The sequence below is a fragment of the Dipodomys spectabilis genome, unplaced genomic scaffold (assembly GCF_019054845.1).
Source record: "Dipodomys spectabilis isolate Male_0828 unplaced genomic scaffold, ASM1905484v1 ptg000094l, whole genome shotgun sequence".
NCBI classification, from domain to species: domain Eukaryota; kingdom Metazoa; phylum Chordata; class Mammalia; order Rodentia; family Heteromyidae; genus Dipodomys; species Dipodomys spectabilis.
Window position 1 is genome coordinate 8,903,841 of NW_024870771.1, and position 15,854 is coordinate 8,919,694.

The window sequence follows — 15,854 nt, forward strand, 5'->3', positions numbered from 1 at the left end:
CGAACCCAGGGCCTCATGCATGCAAGGCAAGCACTCTACCACTGAGCCATCTTCCCAGCCTCCAAATATCTTTTTTATGGAGAGTTCACACATGAAAACCCAATCTGCTCTCTAGTTCTTGATACCCTTCTCACATGCAAAGTAGATTCACTCTGTCTCAGCATCCACAGAAACCATGTCAAGTCTAACCTTTATTACCCTTGACCTGTGAAACAACAAATTACTTCGAAATTAACAATGGTGAGACAGAAGAGGATAGGCATTCCCATTCTTGAAGTATCCGGATAAGGGTCGAGATACAGGAAGGAAAAATACTTGGTTATCCTAACCAAGCCTGAAATGTAGCAGGGCAAATTGGGCTGGATTTTTAAGGCTTGGGAATAGTCATCATTGTCTCAAAGTTCTGTCCACAGAGCTTGCTGGGCCTACCGGTCATGTGGCATGGAACTGGGGTGATGGTATAAGAACCCAATGAGAGCATCTTCTTCAGATCCTTTTGTTGTTGGTGGTAGTGGTGGTGGGGCTTGAACTCAGGGCCTAGGCGCTGTCCCTGAGCTTCTTTGTGCTCAAGACTTGAAGGATGACGTATTTACAGCTATAGAGCCTGCCTGTAGAATCTCAGAAGCCCTATGGTGTTCCTTCATTTTATCACTTCTTACCCCTTCATTCTAAACTGCCCAAGTTCTAGAGATAGTTGATTGCCTGTTATAATTGGCTTTCCAGTGATACATATCTTTAGTGTTTTCTCCCCAGTATTCTTCCTTCTTTTTACAATATGAATATGCTCAGAAGCACCCAAATTTTCAAGTTCTTTTTGCTTAACAACTTTTGTGTATATATTTCTCATATTTAAATTTGTGAATAGAAATTTCTTTAGTAAAATATTCAAATATTCAAAATATTCAATTTAGCAGGGTACAGGTGGCTCACGCCTATTATCCTAGCTACTCAGGAGGCTGGGATCTGAGAATTGCGGTTCAAAGCCAGCTCAGGCAGGAAAGGTCATGAAATTCTTACCTCCATTTAGCCACCAAAAAGTTGGAAGGGGAACTGTGGCTCAAGTGGTAGTGCAGTAGTTTTGAGTACAAAAGCGCAACTCAAGTCCCTAGGCTCTGATTTCAAGCCCCAGAACCCACCCTCCCGAAAAAAGATCCAAGTTGATCACTTACAATTTATACTTTCTACTCAGTGGAACACAGTTCACCCTGTAATATTTGTTGCTGCTTAAAAAAAAAAAATTGTGTGCATGTGTGTGTGTGTGTGTGTGTGTAGAACTGTACTTAAAAAGACAAATTCAGGTTGGCAATGTGGCTTAGTGGTAGAGTGCTTACCTAGTATGCATGAAGGCCTAAGTTGGAATCCTCAGTACTACATAAACACAAAAGGCCAGAAGTGGCTCTGTGGCTCAACTGGTAGAGTTCTAGCCTTGAGTAAAAAGCTGAGGGACAGCCCTGACTTCATCAAGCCCAGGACTGGGGGGAGAAAAAACCCTGCAATTTCAGGCATGTTGTCTACTATTTTACAGTTCAAAAAAAACACAAAAACCCTTTCTAATAAGAACAGATGCCTCATTTCCATCTGAAGCACTCCAATCATATTGAATTATATATTTCTACTTAATAATTGATACAGGCAACAATCCTATCCCTTCAAAATTCAGCCTCTTCTCTATACTCAATTCCAAACTCCTTCAACATTTTTAGGTATTTCTAGCAACAGCACCATATTTTCCTGTACTATCTGAATACTCAGGGTTTTCAAAATAAATCAACAAGAAATAGACATCTACAATGAGAAAGGAAGCAAGACACTTGAAAAAAGTGATCCACACAATCGTGGGAGCTAGCAAGTCAGGAAATCAGGCAAGAGTTGCATTCTTGGGGCTGGGAATGTGGCTTAGTGGTAGAGTGCTTGCCTAGCATGCTTGAATCCCTGGGTTCAATTTCTCAGTACCACATAACCAGAAAAGGCCAGAATTGGCGCTGTGGCTCAGGTGGTTAGAGCACTAGCCTTGAGCACAGAGAGGATCAGGAACAGAACTTAGGCCCTGAATTCAAGCCCCAGGACTGGCAAAGAATAAAAATAAAAAAGTTGAAAGATGGAAACGAGGCAGGCCTTATGTGTTGTAGCCTAGAGACAGAATTCCGTAGTCACTGGGAAACTCTTTTTGCTCTTAAATCCTTGAACTGATTGGATGAGGCTCATTGATATCACTGAAAATAATCTGCTTTCAGTTTATTGTAAATGTCAATCCTATTTAAGAAAAACCTTTACACGATAGCCTGACCAACCTGATACATAAAATTAACCATCACAGTAATTGGTTAAAGAAGTTGTATTCAACCAATATTATTAACTGAAAGAAAATAAATTATGTAAGATGTACAAATGATCCTTTTGTTTTTTAAACTGGACAAAATATTGAAAGGTTGATTCTCTGAATGATGGTATTATGAGTAGATAGTATTTTTGCATATATAAAACTTACGATAAATGTAAGTGTTTTTGCTTAGTGTACAATATGTTTTTTTCTGGTCCTTGAACTCTGGGCCTGGGAGCAGTCTCTGAGCTTCTTTTCTCAAGGCTTAGTGCTCTATCACTTGAGCCATAGAACCACTTCTGACTTTTTCTGAGTAGTTTATTGGAGATACGGGTGTCATGGACTTTCCTGCTAGGGCTGGTTTTGAATCACAGTCCTCAGATCTCAGCCTCCTGAGTAGCTAGGATTACAGGCGTGAGCTACTTGTGCCAGGCTACAATAATCTTTTAATCATAAAAGTGTTATCCATCCTTCCTCATCAGTTCTTCCAGATTAATCAGGTTTTTGGCAAGAGTTTAGGAAAAGGCCTTATGTTTAAACTCAATATTTCCATTTCCTAGGATTTGCCTTAAAACAATTTAATTTGTAAAGATTTTTATCCAATTCATCAGACAGATACTTACAACTGGATAAACCAGAACTGTACAAATGCTTCCAAACTAGGATTCAACTAAGTAAATTATGACATTGTCATACAATGGAACATTATTAAATATTAATTTTAAATATTAATGAGTGAACAAAATTTCAAAGGTAATAAAATCAAATGTCCAAGTAATAACTTCATGTTTATAAAAAACGACTATTCATAGAAATGAGCACAGTGCTGAATGTGGGTACATTTCTGTAATATTCAGGAGTCAGAGCAGGGAAAATCATGGTTCTAGAAAGTCTAGTCACTCCAAAAGTTGAAGACCTCATCTCAACAAGCTAGGCATAGTAGTCTGTAATTCTAGCTTTACAGGTGTAGGTAAGAAGACCTGGTCTGAGGCCAGCCTGGCCTAAATGTAAACTCATATCTAAAAAGTAAAACAAATGGGCTGGAGGTGTGGCACATATGGTAGAATACTTGTCTAGCAAATGTAAGGCTCTGAGGTCAAACCACAGTACTAAAAAGAAAAAAATATATACATACACAAAACAACAAAAGAAACAGAAAATCAAAAGATAGACAAAAGATAAAATTAGCTCATGGGGGCTGGGAATATGGCTTAGTGGTAGAGTGCTTGCCTAGCATGCATGAGATCCTGGGTTTGATTCCATGGTGCTACATACACAGTAAAAAGCTAGAAGTGGCACTGTGGCTCAAGTGGCAGATTGTTAGCCTTGAGCAAAAAGATCTCAAGGACAGTGCCCTGAGTTCAAGTCTCAAGACTGCCCCTCCCCCCTCCCCCCAAAATAGCTCTTGGTGAAGTACTTGATTAGTAGTCATTTTTCTGTTCAAGAGTCTCTAGTGATTTTTCAATTTCGTAATAAAATCTGAAGGTTTTCTGATTTGGTGTTGACACAGGACAATGGCTTCTTTCTTCAGAATGTGGTTCAACTTTCAGGGAGGATCCCTGTATTAATTATTATTAATTATTGTGTGTTTGTGTAGCAGTCTTTGAACTCAGAGCCTGGGTATTGTCTCTGAGTTTTTTGTTTGTTTTGCTCAAGAGGGGTGCTATGCTACGTGAGCCATAGTTCCAATTCCGGCCTTTTGATGGCTAATTAGAGCTACAAGTCTGGTGGACTTAACTGTCTGAGCTGGCTCTGAATTGCAACCTTCAGATCCTAGACTCCTGAATATCGGAGGTTACATGGGCCCAGCGACATTTATTACCCTTGTGCCTACATTGAGGCTTGAACTCAGGGCCTCACACTCTTGAGTTTTTCATTCAACTAACTCAAGCCATACCTCCACCTCCAGAACCATTCTATTAAGAACGCCTGTTGTCACTGTATTTGATTCCGGTGCCCTGCATCTTGTATACACATTTTTCTAATTTGGGGAGGGAAATAACAAAATGCTGAAACAAGGACCCAGAATGACCCATTGAGATACACAAGCCGCTATGTTGAAAACGAACTTTACAACCTGGGGGGTGGGGGGGTGGAGGTAACAATGCTCGACGGGAAACACACTCCCTACCTCACTCACTTCTGTACAGGATCTTTACAATAACACACACATACGAAGAATGGCACTGCCAGCGTATTTTCTCTTAGGGAACTTAATACCATATTGTTTACTGCCGACAACTCAAAATGAAAAGAATTTAAGTTCCAAAAGTATAAACCTTTCACTCGTCCGCTGTTGTATCACCGCAGCTGCTAAAGCAGCCCGTCGGACGAGAAGATCTCGGTCACCATTAGAAGGAAAGGGGCGGGACTTCCGGAGAAGGGACGGGACTTCCGGAGAAGGAACGCTGTAGCGCACCACCGGCCTCCAGCTCGCCCCGCCTACCCACCCCGGATTAGGGTTGGAGGCAGAATTTCCGGCGTGGTGCCTAGCTTCCGGTGAAAACAGGAAGTGCTTCTGAGAGCCCCCGCCGCAGTTTTCTGGCGGCGCCGCGTGCGCGGGCTGAGTTGCTGTAGTCGCTTACCATGGGCAAAAGAGACCGCGGTGAGAGGGCGCGCTGTGGCCTCCGCACACGCTTGCGGGTTCTGTGCGGGACGGTGTTGGGGAGGGGGACGAGCGATACCGGGCTGGTTTGTAGGCGGCGCCCGGCACGGTGGCCCGCGGCGCAGGTGGAACGGCTGGCTGTGGGCTTCACTCCTGTGTCCGTCCGCAGACAAGAAGAAGTCCAAGAAGAGGCACCATGAGGATGAGGAGGAAGACGACGACGACGCCCCTGGGAACGAATCTCAGGAGGCGGTGCCCTCGGCCGCCGGCAAGCAAGTGGATGAGTCCGGCACCAAAGTGGACGAATATGGAGCCAAGGACTACAGGGTGCAGATGCCCCTGAAGGACGACCACGCCTCCCGGCCCCTCTGGGTGGTAAGCTGGCCAGAGGAAGCTGGAGGGCAAGCCCACCCCCGAGCATTCTCCAGGGAATCACGGGACACTTCAGGCACAGTTCCACTTTTGGCTTTTGGGTGGGAATTTGAGTGGAAGATCTGTATTTGGTAACTAGCTTTGGCACAACTTAAAACTTCGGAAAACTTTCCTTCTGTTTTCCCCTTACTCCTCTATATCTGATTAAAGTAACAACCTGTAGTTATCTGGAGGATTGGTTGCACATCATTTTTGGTGTTGAGCAGCTCCTCTTTTTTTTTTTGACCATGATAATGGGGATCTGATAGTCTTTATGGGTCATTAATTTCTATGTATTTTATGACCCACCCTGACGCTGTTTTGCACATGGCTAGCACTCTACCACTTGAGCCACAAGGCCACTTCTGGTTTTTGAGTGATTAGTTGGAGTCTCCTTGGGACTTTTCTGCCTGAGCTGGCTTTGAACTGCAATTCTCAGATCTCAGCCTCTTGAGTAGGATTACAGGCATGAGCCATGGATGCTGGCTTCCAGCTCTTTTTTGTGTAATTAATTGGAGATAAGAGTCTCAGGAACTTTCCTGCCCTGGCTGGCTTTGAACTGTTATCCTCAGATCTCAGCCTCCTATGTAGTTAGAAGTAGCTCATTAATTTCTTGTCTGTTACGTTCATTTGGTATTTATCAGGCTCCCGATGGGCACATCTTCTTGGAAGCCTTCTCTCCAGTTTACAAATATGCTCAAGATTTCCTGGTGGCTATTGCAGAACCAGTTTGTCGTCCAACCCATGTGCATGAGTACAAACTAACTGCCTACTCCCTGTATGCAGCTGTCAGTGTTGGGCTGCAAACCAGTGATATCACTGAGTATCTCAGAAAGCTCAGCAAGACTGGAGTTCCAGATGGAATTATTCAATTTATTAAGGCAAGTGGGGGTGAGCCTAGCTATTCTGACTGCCATGGTAATGTGATAATGGTGGGGACAAGTGGTGTATACACATGGTCTAAATTCACAGATCTTCATTTGTTCATATCTCTTGTGGGTTGCATAACCAATGACCCAACTGCTACTCCCCTGGATACAGCTGTGGCTGAGGCCATGAGGCCATGCTTCCCATTAGCTTCTCCCAACCTGGCTGCTAATACAGTGAAGGAAAATTCAGGTCCATTATGGTGAGAGTTATTTGTGAAAACAGCCACAAATGGGAGATGATGATTAAGTTTTATTTTGAAAACTTAAACCCTAGTATGATTACATTTTGTAAGACTTAAAAGGCCATCAGAGTGAGGTCTTCATCTAATAGTATTAGTGTAGTGTCCTTACTGTGAAAAAACAGAAAGCTCTCCTTGTGTCTTGATAATGGAGTACAAAGTGAGAAGGTAACCATCCACAAGCCAGGAAACACTCAGCAGAAACCGAATCTGTTAATACCTTGATCGTGGACTTTTGGGCTCTATAACTCTGGGAAAATAAATCTTTATCGCTTAAATCATCAGTCTGTGTAGACTTTGTAGCAGGCAATTAAATACCTGAGACCCAAAGTCAATGACTTCCATTAGGGGAAGTGAAAAAGACCTTCAGATTGTTCAGTGAAGAGCCTTCTGTGTGAGCAGTAATTGAACATAGATGAATGCCTAACTCTTCAGAAGAGATGGCACAATGGCTTTTGTTGCCTGTGGCTATCCTAAAGGAACTCTGATTTAGATTCCAAATCTAGAGTGACAGAAAAGTGCCACAGGCATTGATGCCAGAGAAGAGAAGCTGGCAGCAGCTTTAGAGACAGTTCTCTTTTCTTTTTTTGTTGGTCGTGGGGCTTGAACTCTGGGCCTGAGCACTGTCCTTCAACTCTTCAGCTCAAGGCTAGCCCCCTACCACTTGAGCCACAGCGCCATTTCCAGTTTTCTGGTGGTGAATTGGAGATAAGAGTTTCATGGACTTTCCTGCCCGGGCTGTCTTTGAACCTCGATCCTCAGATATCAGCCTCCTGAGTAGCTAGTATTACAGTCGTGAGCCACTGGCGCCCTGCTCAGTTCTCTTTTCTTATGTGGAGAGAACACCTCTCCCAGAATGAGCCTGCCTCAGCACTTGGGCTGGGCCCAGTCTTGGCTAGAACTGTCTACAGGGACTTTAAGTGTTGAGACAATGCTCTGATGGTCTGAGTGTCAAGTGTTCATGACCAATATACAACCCCTATGGGATTCCTTCCAGAAGACTGGGATCCTGAGAGAATTTAAGCTCCTTACCATCAAGAAGCTATAGACAGTGGTACTTATCCATAATCCCAGGTTCTCAGGAGGCTAAGGCAGGAAGATTATGAGTTTGAGGTCAGACTGGGCAAGAAGATACTGTCTCAAAATAAAATTAAATAAAAAAGGACCAAGATGTTGTTCAGTGGACCTGGTCTTGGGATCATTCATTCCCTTACATTTTACGTAGAAAAATAGGAACATTGGTGGCAAAGCTAGGAAACTGAATTTATTTATGCAGCAAATTACTACTGAGCACACGCTCTGTGCCCAGTGTGCGCTGGGAGCTGTAGTAATACTGGTATGGCAGAAGGGGCCTCCAGAACTGGCTGTAGGCTGAGAGCATAGAAAGGGAAATGGGAAACACAAGGTATTTTAAGATATGTTTTACAATTTAAGAGATGAGAATAAGAATAAGCTAGACAGGAAAAATTTGCTTCCAAAAAGCAAAAACCAGTGGGAAAAGGTATGTTTGGGTAGATGTGAGTGTACATTGGATTTTTGTAAAGTAAACTCAGCTCTTCACTTGATTGGGACATAAGATACGACAAAGAGTGAATGTTGCTAATTTTGCCTATTTGTTGTTGCAGTTATGTACTGTCAGCTATGGAAAAGTCAAACTGGTCCTGAAGCACAACAGGTAAGATTATATGACAGTCCTGTCCCAAGGCACTTTCATCCTGTGCACACCAGGTGGGAGGAATAGTTATGGACAGGACTGTCAGCTCTATGCTAGCACATTCAGAGGAACAAGAAATGTGATTCAAGTAGGAAATGTCTTCACTAGTCACTGTGTTTCCCCTACCTGAAGCTGAGCTCAGGCCCTGCTACCTTGACTCTAAAATGATGTTGCTCATACCTCATATGTTACATTATGGCTTATAACCCCTATCTCTAATAAGGCAGTCAAGTGGGGAGAGCTGTTATGGGACACTTATTCAAGACAGTCTGATCAAGTGAGTGGTGTAATCTACTGGAAATGTTGTGCTGGTCAGTAGGCACTTCCTTCCTCACCCCTTGTAGGTACTTTGTTGAAAGCTCCCACCCGGATGTCATCCAACATCTTCTTCAAGACCCCGTGATCCGGGAATGCCGCCTGAGGAATGCTGAAGGGGAGGCCACCGAACTCATCACTGAGACTTTCACAAGCAAATCTGCTGTGCGTGGGCTTCTGGGTCTTTGGGAGTTTGGGCATTTGGGATTTCATCTCTCTTTTAACCCAGCACTGGCAGTCTAGTAGACCTTGCAACTTGAGGTCTTGCTTGGAAACAACAGTGTTAAATGTGTGCATGTACAGAACACTTCTTTTCTCTTACAGATTTCTAAAAGTGCAGATGGCAGCAGTGGGCCTTCAACTTCCCAGGCGACAGATCCACAGGGTAAATCTGACATCCCCACAGACCTGTTTGACTTCTATGAGCAAATGGATAAAGATGAGGAAGAAGAAGAAGAGACACAAACAGTGTCATTTGAAGTCAAGCAGGTTAGTGAATCTATGTAATCTGTGTAAGGAAGGATCCCTGTTGGTTCTTCAGTTGTCTCTTTTCACTGTGGGCCATTGTACCATTCTTCCGGATGGAGAAATGTCTTTTTTCCTCAAGTTAGATATCTGGGTTCCACAATCCCCTTGGGAATACGAGAAACAGGGTCAAAAGCCAGGCACCAGTGCCTTAAAATCCTAACTATTCAGGAGGCTGAGATCTCAGGATCCTGATTCAAAACCAGCCTGGGTAGGAAAGTCCAATAGACTCCTACCTCCAATTGAACATCGAAAAGGTGGAAGTGGAGGTGTGGCTTAAGTGTTAAGAGTGCAACCTTGAGCCGGGCGCCGGTGGCTCACGCCTGTAATCCTAGCTACTCAGGAGGCTGAGATCTGAGAATCGCGGTTCAAAGCCAGCCCGGGCAGAAAAGACCGTGAGACTCCTATCTCCAATAAACCACTAGAAAACCAGAAGTGGTGCTGTAGCTCAAGTGGTAGAGCGCTCGCCTTGAGCTGAAGAGCTGAGGGACAGTGCCCAGGCCCAGAGTTCAAGCCCCATGACCGACAAAAAAAAAAAAAGAGTGCAACCATGAGCACAAAAGCTCTGGAATAGTGCCCAGATCCTCAGTTCAAGCACTAGGTTTGGCACGCGCACGCATGTGCATATACACACACACAGGTTCTAAAACTGAGTTCACTTTGACAGTGTTGCTAGTTTGAGTTTCTTTTTTGTGCTTTAACCTAAGTCCTAACAAGCAAGATCTGAAATTATATTCATCTAGATAAAATGCCTGTATCTTAGAGTGTACATTGTTTCTGAGCATGCTTTGGAGTTTAAGATTATAAAGTCTTCATGCTGATCCCTCAGGAAATGATTGAGGAACTCCAGAAACGTTGCATCCACCTGGAGTACCCTCTGTTGGCAGAATATGACTTCCGGAATGATTCTGTCAACCCCGATATCAACATTGACCTGAAACCTACAGCTGTCCTCAGACCCTACCAGGAGAAGAGCCTGCGGAAGATGTTTGGGAATGGGCGGGCACGGTCTGGAGTCATTGTTCTTCCTTGTGGTAAGTGGATCCTGAGTGATCCAGATTACTTTGTCTGGATCTGCCAGCCTTCTGCTTACCTACTGTATAATGTTCAAAATCTCATCTTGCCAGAAAATGGCATGATTCTTTCCAGAAAAAGGTCAAGATTCTTGACTTAACAACTATTGAGTGCTTACTTTGTGTAGTCCCTGGCCTATGCCTGAGGGATTTAATGATGCTCATTCAGCTAGGGTAGAGTCTTCTATAAATGGGTCAGCTAAGTAACTTAAGTCTTGGGAAGTAATATAGGTAGTAAAAAAACCTTCAATAGGCTGTGAGATGGACAGTTACACTGGTGGGTTACTGTTGGGCACAGGGGATTAGGTTCTTTGTCTGTGAAATCAGGCTGATGGTTCCTTAGCCCACGAGCTTTGCTTGTTTCTAGAGGGTTTATGAGAGTATATATACAAGGCTGAGAAAAGGCAATGGTAGTCCTTTTGGTATCTGCCCATCTTCACTTGTCCTAAGTAGCCTCAGCTCTAGCCAGACGCAACAACAGGCTCACCTTGGCGTCCCATTCTGGAACAAGTCTCCTAAGTACACAAACCAAAGATTTGAGTTATTTTAATGATAAAGGAAAAATTGATGTTTAACTTTTTAAAGAATGGGTTTTCAATTATAACTTTTTTTCATTGTTGTATATTAGTTTTACAAGTGTGATTTCACTCTGACATTTCCACATAAATATGCAGTGAATCCAGATAAACTTCATCTGAGGGAATTACTTTCGCCTCAGTCTTCAGACAGTAGATGGTAGGAAACTCAAAAGATTGTAGAATTTCAATAGGATGCATCCCAGAGCCCTATTTGCTTTTTTAATTAACAGCTGCCTTTTGCCAAGTTCCTCTTATGCAGGATGTATGCTAGGCATACAATGCCAAGCACTATTGTTTGAAGACCACAGTCAAGCTCCTCTTATAGTTTGCCCATATTTAAAATGACATTTTTGCAGTTTCACCATATATAGGAATGCCTGAAAGGAGCTACAGAAGGGAGCAGCACTAGCTAGTATTTCCTTACAAACAAGAAAGAAGAAAGGCTGAAAAGTAAATCCTTCTTTGGACCATTACCAGCCCAGATTTCTGTGCTGTTGAATCATTTTGCCTTCCCCTATCCTGTGTTTAAACCTGGCTTTGAATAGGATTGCTTTTGGTTCATCTAGGTGCTGGGAAGTCCCTAGTTGGTGTGACTGCTGCATGTACTGTCAGGAAACGTTGTTTGGTACTTGGCAACTCGGCCGTATCTGTAGAACAGTGGAAAGCCCAATTCAAGATGTGGTCTACCATTGATGACAGCCAGATCTGCCGCTTTACCTCAGATGCCAAGGACAAGCCCATAGGCTGCTCCATTGCAATCAGTACATACTCCATGCTGGGCCACACCACCAAAAGGTCCTGGGAGGCTGAGCGGGTCATGGAGTGGCTCAAAACCCAAGAGTGGGGCCTCATGATACTGGATGAAGTGCATACTATTCCAGGTAAGGAGACTGAAAAGAGACTGGTTGCTCATTGTAGAGATGGAAACTGGTTTGCAAGGAAGGACTTCTGGCTAGCAAAATTCGCTGAGAAAAGCTTTTAAAGTGTAAGCATGGGTGAGTTGGGCTATGTAGTGGGTAATATACATATACACAGCTCCCTCTTAAGAGCTTAGAAAGTTTTCTTTTCATCTTATTGTTGTAGTTTTTATTTATTATTTATTTATTTATTGGTCAGTCATGGGGCATGAACGCTGGGTCTGGGTGCTGTCCCTCAGCTCTTCAGCTCAAGGCTAGCGCTCTACCACTTGAGCCACAGGGCAACTTCTAGTTTGCTGGTGGTTTATTGGAGATAAGTATCTCACGCGGACTTTCCTGCCCAGGCTGGCTTTGAACTTCGATTCTCAGATCTAAGCCTCCTCAGCAGCTAGGAATTACAAGCGTGAACCACCGGCACCCGCCTTTACCTTTAATCCATTTTTATGGTCCTGTCAAACTGGGTTAGGAGCACTGTGCAGCTCTTGTAATAGTGTATTTTATTTAAAAGCTAAGTTATAGGTCTTGGTCAACATGTAATATAAGCCCTACTTCTTTGGTTATTGTAGGTAAGCCATTAGTTTTCCTTAAAAAATAACTTTACATAATTTATGTGTCATAAAATCACCCACTTCTAAGTGTATAATGCAAGTAATATTAGTAAATTTATGGAATATTGTAACTCAGCAGAACATTTGTATACCAATTTGCAGTCAATCTCTTGTTTTTCTCCCTAGTCTTAGTCAACCACTGAATTGCTTTCATAGATTTGTTTTTTCTAGAAATAGCTATATAAATAGACTCATACAATATCATATAATATGTGTTTTCTTGTGTCTAGGTTCTTTCACTTTGCACAGTGGTTCATCCATGTCATAATATTCATCAGTAGTTTTTTCTTTTTGTTGCTGTATAGTATTTTCAGCAAATCTTTCTTTTGTCCCCTCCTTCCCTACCTTTCATCTTTTTCTTTGCTCCCTCTATCTCTTTCTCTTTTCCTCTTACCTTTCTTTCTTGAAGTGGAAGTATGTTGCCCAGGCTGGTCTCTGAACTCTAGTGATCCTTAGCCTCTTGAGTAGCTGGGACTATGGGCTTAAGTCACCATGACTGGCTAGACAGACTTCTTAATAAAACAGATTAAGGAGGAGTCCTGATTTAAAAAAAAAAAAAAAAGCTGATAGAGATTGCCCTGAAACTTACAGAATATTCAAATCATTGGGAAAATGGCTCCTAACATCTGGATCTTGCTGTGTAATGATGGCTCTTCTAGCATCCTTGGGTGTCTGAAGATACCTGAAAATGGTTGTAGCAGGACAGGTAGAGACAGGTCCTTTGATGGGAAAATATGTGTTCAGACAGTACAAGGTGGCCATGCAACCAGAGGGGAGGAATTCAGAGAGAGTAGTTGAGCTGAGATAGGATGGAGTTGTGGGTGGGAAGCCATCTGAGTAATGGAGCAGAGGGTAGCCTTAAGCATGCCAAGAGCTTTTGTGAGATATTAGCATGAAGCCTGAATCAGTGAGAATGAAGTAAAGATAAAAGTAACCTGACTGAAGAGAATACAAACCTTTAGCTGATAGGTTGGGTATGAGATCAGAGAGAAAAAGAGAAGGATGATGCCAAGGGTTTTGGTTTGACCAGAGAAGGTTGGTGTGGCCATTCACTGAGATGAAGAAAAGAATAGAGGGACAGGCTTGATGGAACATTCAGGGGTTAGGCACCACTGGTATGTTCTACATACCAGTGCCTATTATTGGAGGTCTGGAGAAACAGGTACATCTCTACACTAGAGCACTCCTAGGCAGTAAAAAGGGACAAATAAGCTTATGTATACACAGCTTGGGTGAGCTCAGAGGCATGATATAGAATGAAAGAAGCTGGGGTTCATAGCTGGAGGCTTGGTCCCCAAGTATGGCAGTGATAGGAGGTACTGAGACCTTTAGGAGGTGGGACCTAGTGGAAGGTGATTAGGTTATGGAGGCAGCATCCTCAGGAATATTCATGAAGTACTTGTGGGACCCCAGTGAGTTTCTACAAGAGGAGCAAACCTAGCTCCTGAATTCCTCTGGCTTCCTGTCTTGACAAGGAATATCTTCTGCACATGCTCTTACTCTTACTAGCCATGTGCTTTGTGCCTTGAGGCCTTCACCAGAGATCAAATAGTTGGAGACAGTCTTGGACTTTCAGCCTCAGGTATTTTGTTATAACAACTGAGAATGAATTCACAAGCCCCGTAGCCTGGAAATTCTCAACCAGCCCCAAACTAATGTTAAATGAGGAAATACTAATAAGTCAGAGTATGTTTCCTAACTATACAACGTTTACCACACTGGATCAGGTACAGTGCTCCCTCTTTATGCTGGAGGTGTAGCGCAAGTGGTAGAGTGCCAACTGTGAGTGGAAAAAGCTGAGAAAAGCTTGAGGGAAAGTATGAGGACCTGAGTTCTTTTACAAGTCTCTTAAAAAGATTCCGGGTCATTTTATTAAGAAACATATCTGTAATATGCTTGCTTTATTAAGTGTTTCCTATGGCACTGCACTCATTATTTTAGCAAATATTTATTGAGCATCTTCTGATTCTAGGCACTTTGCTTAACACTGAAGATAAAGTGGAAGGACACTGAATAATTACATAAATGTTGAATGCTAACTGTCAGGTAACACAAGCTATACACTCAAAGTGTATACTGTGCCAGGTGCTGATGACTCACACCTGTAATCCTAAATACTCAGGAGGCTGAAATCTGGAGGGTTGCAATTTGAAGCCATCCTGGGCAGAAAAGTCCACAATTCTCTCCAACACCATCAGAATGCTGGATTGGAGATGTGGCTCATGGTAGAGCACCTTGAGCAAAAATACCAAGCAAGAGTGTGAAGCCCTGAGTCCAAGCCCCAGTACTTGCATAAACAAAACACATATACTGTATGAATCCATTTATATGAACCTGAAGAAGACAGACTCTTCTCTGATGATAGATGTCAGTGGTGGTTTCCATGAGGACAGTGTTGGTTAATGTTGATAGAGGGATCAGGGAAGAGAGTCTTAAGTGTTTACAACACACCACCTCCAGTTCTAGGAAGTGGTGTGTAAAAGTTGTTGGAAATGAATAGCTTGGTATGTTGAGGTGTAAGTCAGCAGACTGCCCTTATGCTCACATTGGCTGAGTTTAGGTTCATAATCTGCAAAAGGATGTGGTTTAACTAACAGAATGTAACTAAAATTCAAGGAGCTTCTAACTGGAAAGGATATAACTGAAATGTAATTAACAAGGGCCAATCTATCTGGCCAAAGCAGGAACTTTTCAGAGAAACAATTCTCTCAAGATTGACAGGAAACAAACTACTTTGATAAAAAAAAAGTCACTTTTCTTTCAAAACATCAAGTAGTCAAGTCCTTGAATGTGTTATTTACCTGTGGCATTGTGTGGTGGATATAGTGAATGGAATGATGTGGCTGGTTTTCAGGTGGACACCATGCATTTTTCCTGATAGGGATCTGTGTTATGTTTGTATAACCACTGTTTTGGCTCTCAAGCCTATTACAGAGGCTTACAGAGGAAGCCTGTTCTAGGATCTTGAATTTTTTTTAATATTTTTTATTGTAAAGATACTGTGCAGTGGTTAAAGTTACATAAGTAAGGTAATGAGTACATTTTCTATCAAGCATTGTTACCCCAGTCTTAAATTTTTTTGAGCCAGCATAATAAATCAGGAGGCCTTGATGTTTTATTCCTTTTTTGTTTATATGAGTTTCTGTAGTCTTTTTGTTGTGTTCGCATAGGATGCAATTAAGCTTCAGTATGTGGAATGAAAAACTACTTTACTTGGAGTTAGACACTCTGTTATTCTATTAGAATTTTGGTTTGTGGTCAAGTGCATTTTGACTTCTTTATCCTCTACTTGGATGTCATTATTTCTTGGATGTCAATACCATTAACCCTGCCTGTAAAAGTTATATAAGGTAAGCATGACTTAAATTTGTGTGATTGAGTGTTGGGAATTGAACCCAGGACTTCATGCATGCTAATTAGCATGTGCTCTTCCACTGAGCTGTACCTCAGCCCCATGACTCAAACATTTTAGCCTTCCTCAAAGTAGTAGAATAGTTAGAATGTGAACCCACAGAAACCTTTTTTTTTTTGTCGGTTGTGGAGCTTGAACTCTGGGCCTGGGCACTGTTCCTCAGCTCTTCAGCTCAAGGCAAACACTCTACCGCTTGAGCCACAGCGCC

The 15,854-nt window shown here is 42.6% G+C and overlaps 1 protein-coding gene across 1 annotated transcript in view; it reads left to right on the top strand.

The window, feature by feature from the left end:
- Window positions 1–4,835: 4,835 nt before the first annotated feature.
- Ercc3 (ERCC excision repair 3, TFIIH core complex helicase subunit) overlaps window positions 4,836–15,854 on the top strand; it is a 29,500-nt gene continuing 18,481 nt past the window's right edge. Inside the window, exons 1-8 of the mRNA XM_042685200.1 lie at window positions 4,836–4,925; window positions 5,095–5,300; window positions 5,981–6,217; window positions 8,130–8,179; window positions 8,563–8,698; window positions 8,858–9,022; window positions 9,888–10,092; window positions 11,276–11,590. Of these exons, the coding sequence (XP_042541134.1) occupies window positions 4,907–4,925; window positions 5,095–5,300; window positions 5,981–6,217; window positions 8,130–8,179; window positions 8,563–8,698; window positions 8,858–9,022; window positions 9,888–10,092; window positions 11,276–11,590 (1,333 nt within the window). The 5' untranslated portion in view covers window positions 4,836–4,906. The remainder of the gene's footprint in view (window positions 4,926–5,094; window positions 5,301–5,980; window positions 6,218–8,129; window positions 8,180–8,562; window positions 8,699–8,857; window positions 9,023–9,887; window positions 10,093–11,275; window positions 11,591–15,854) is intronic.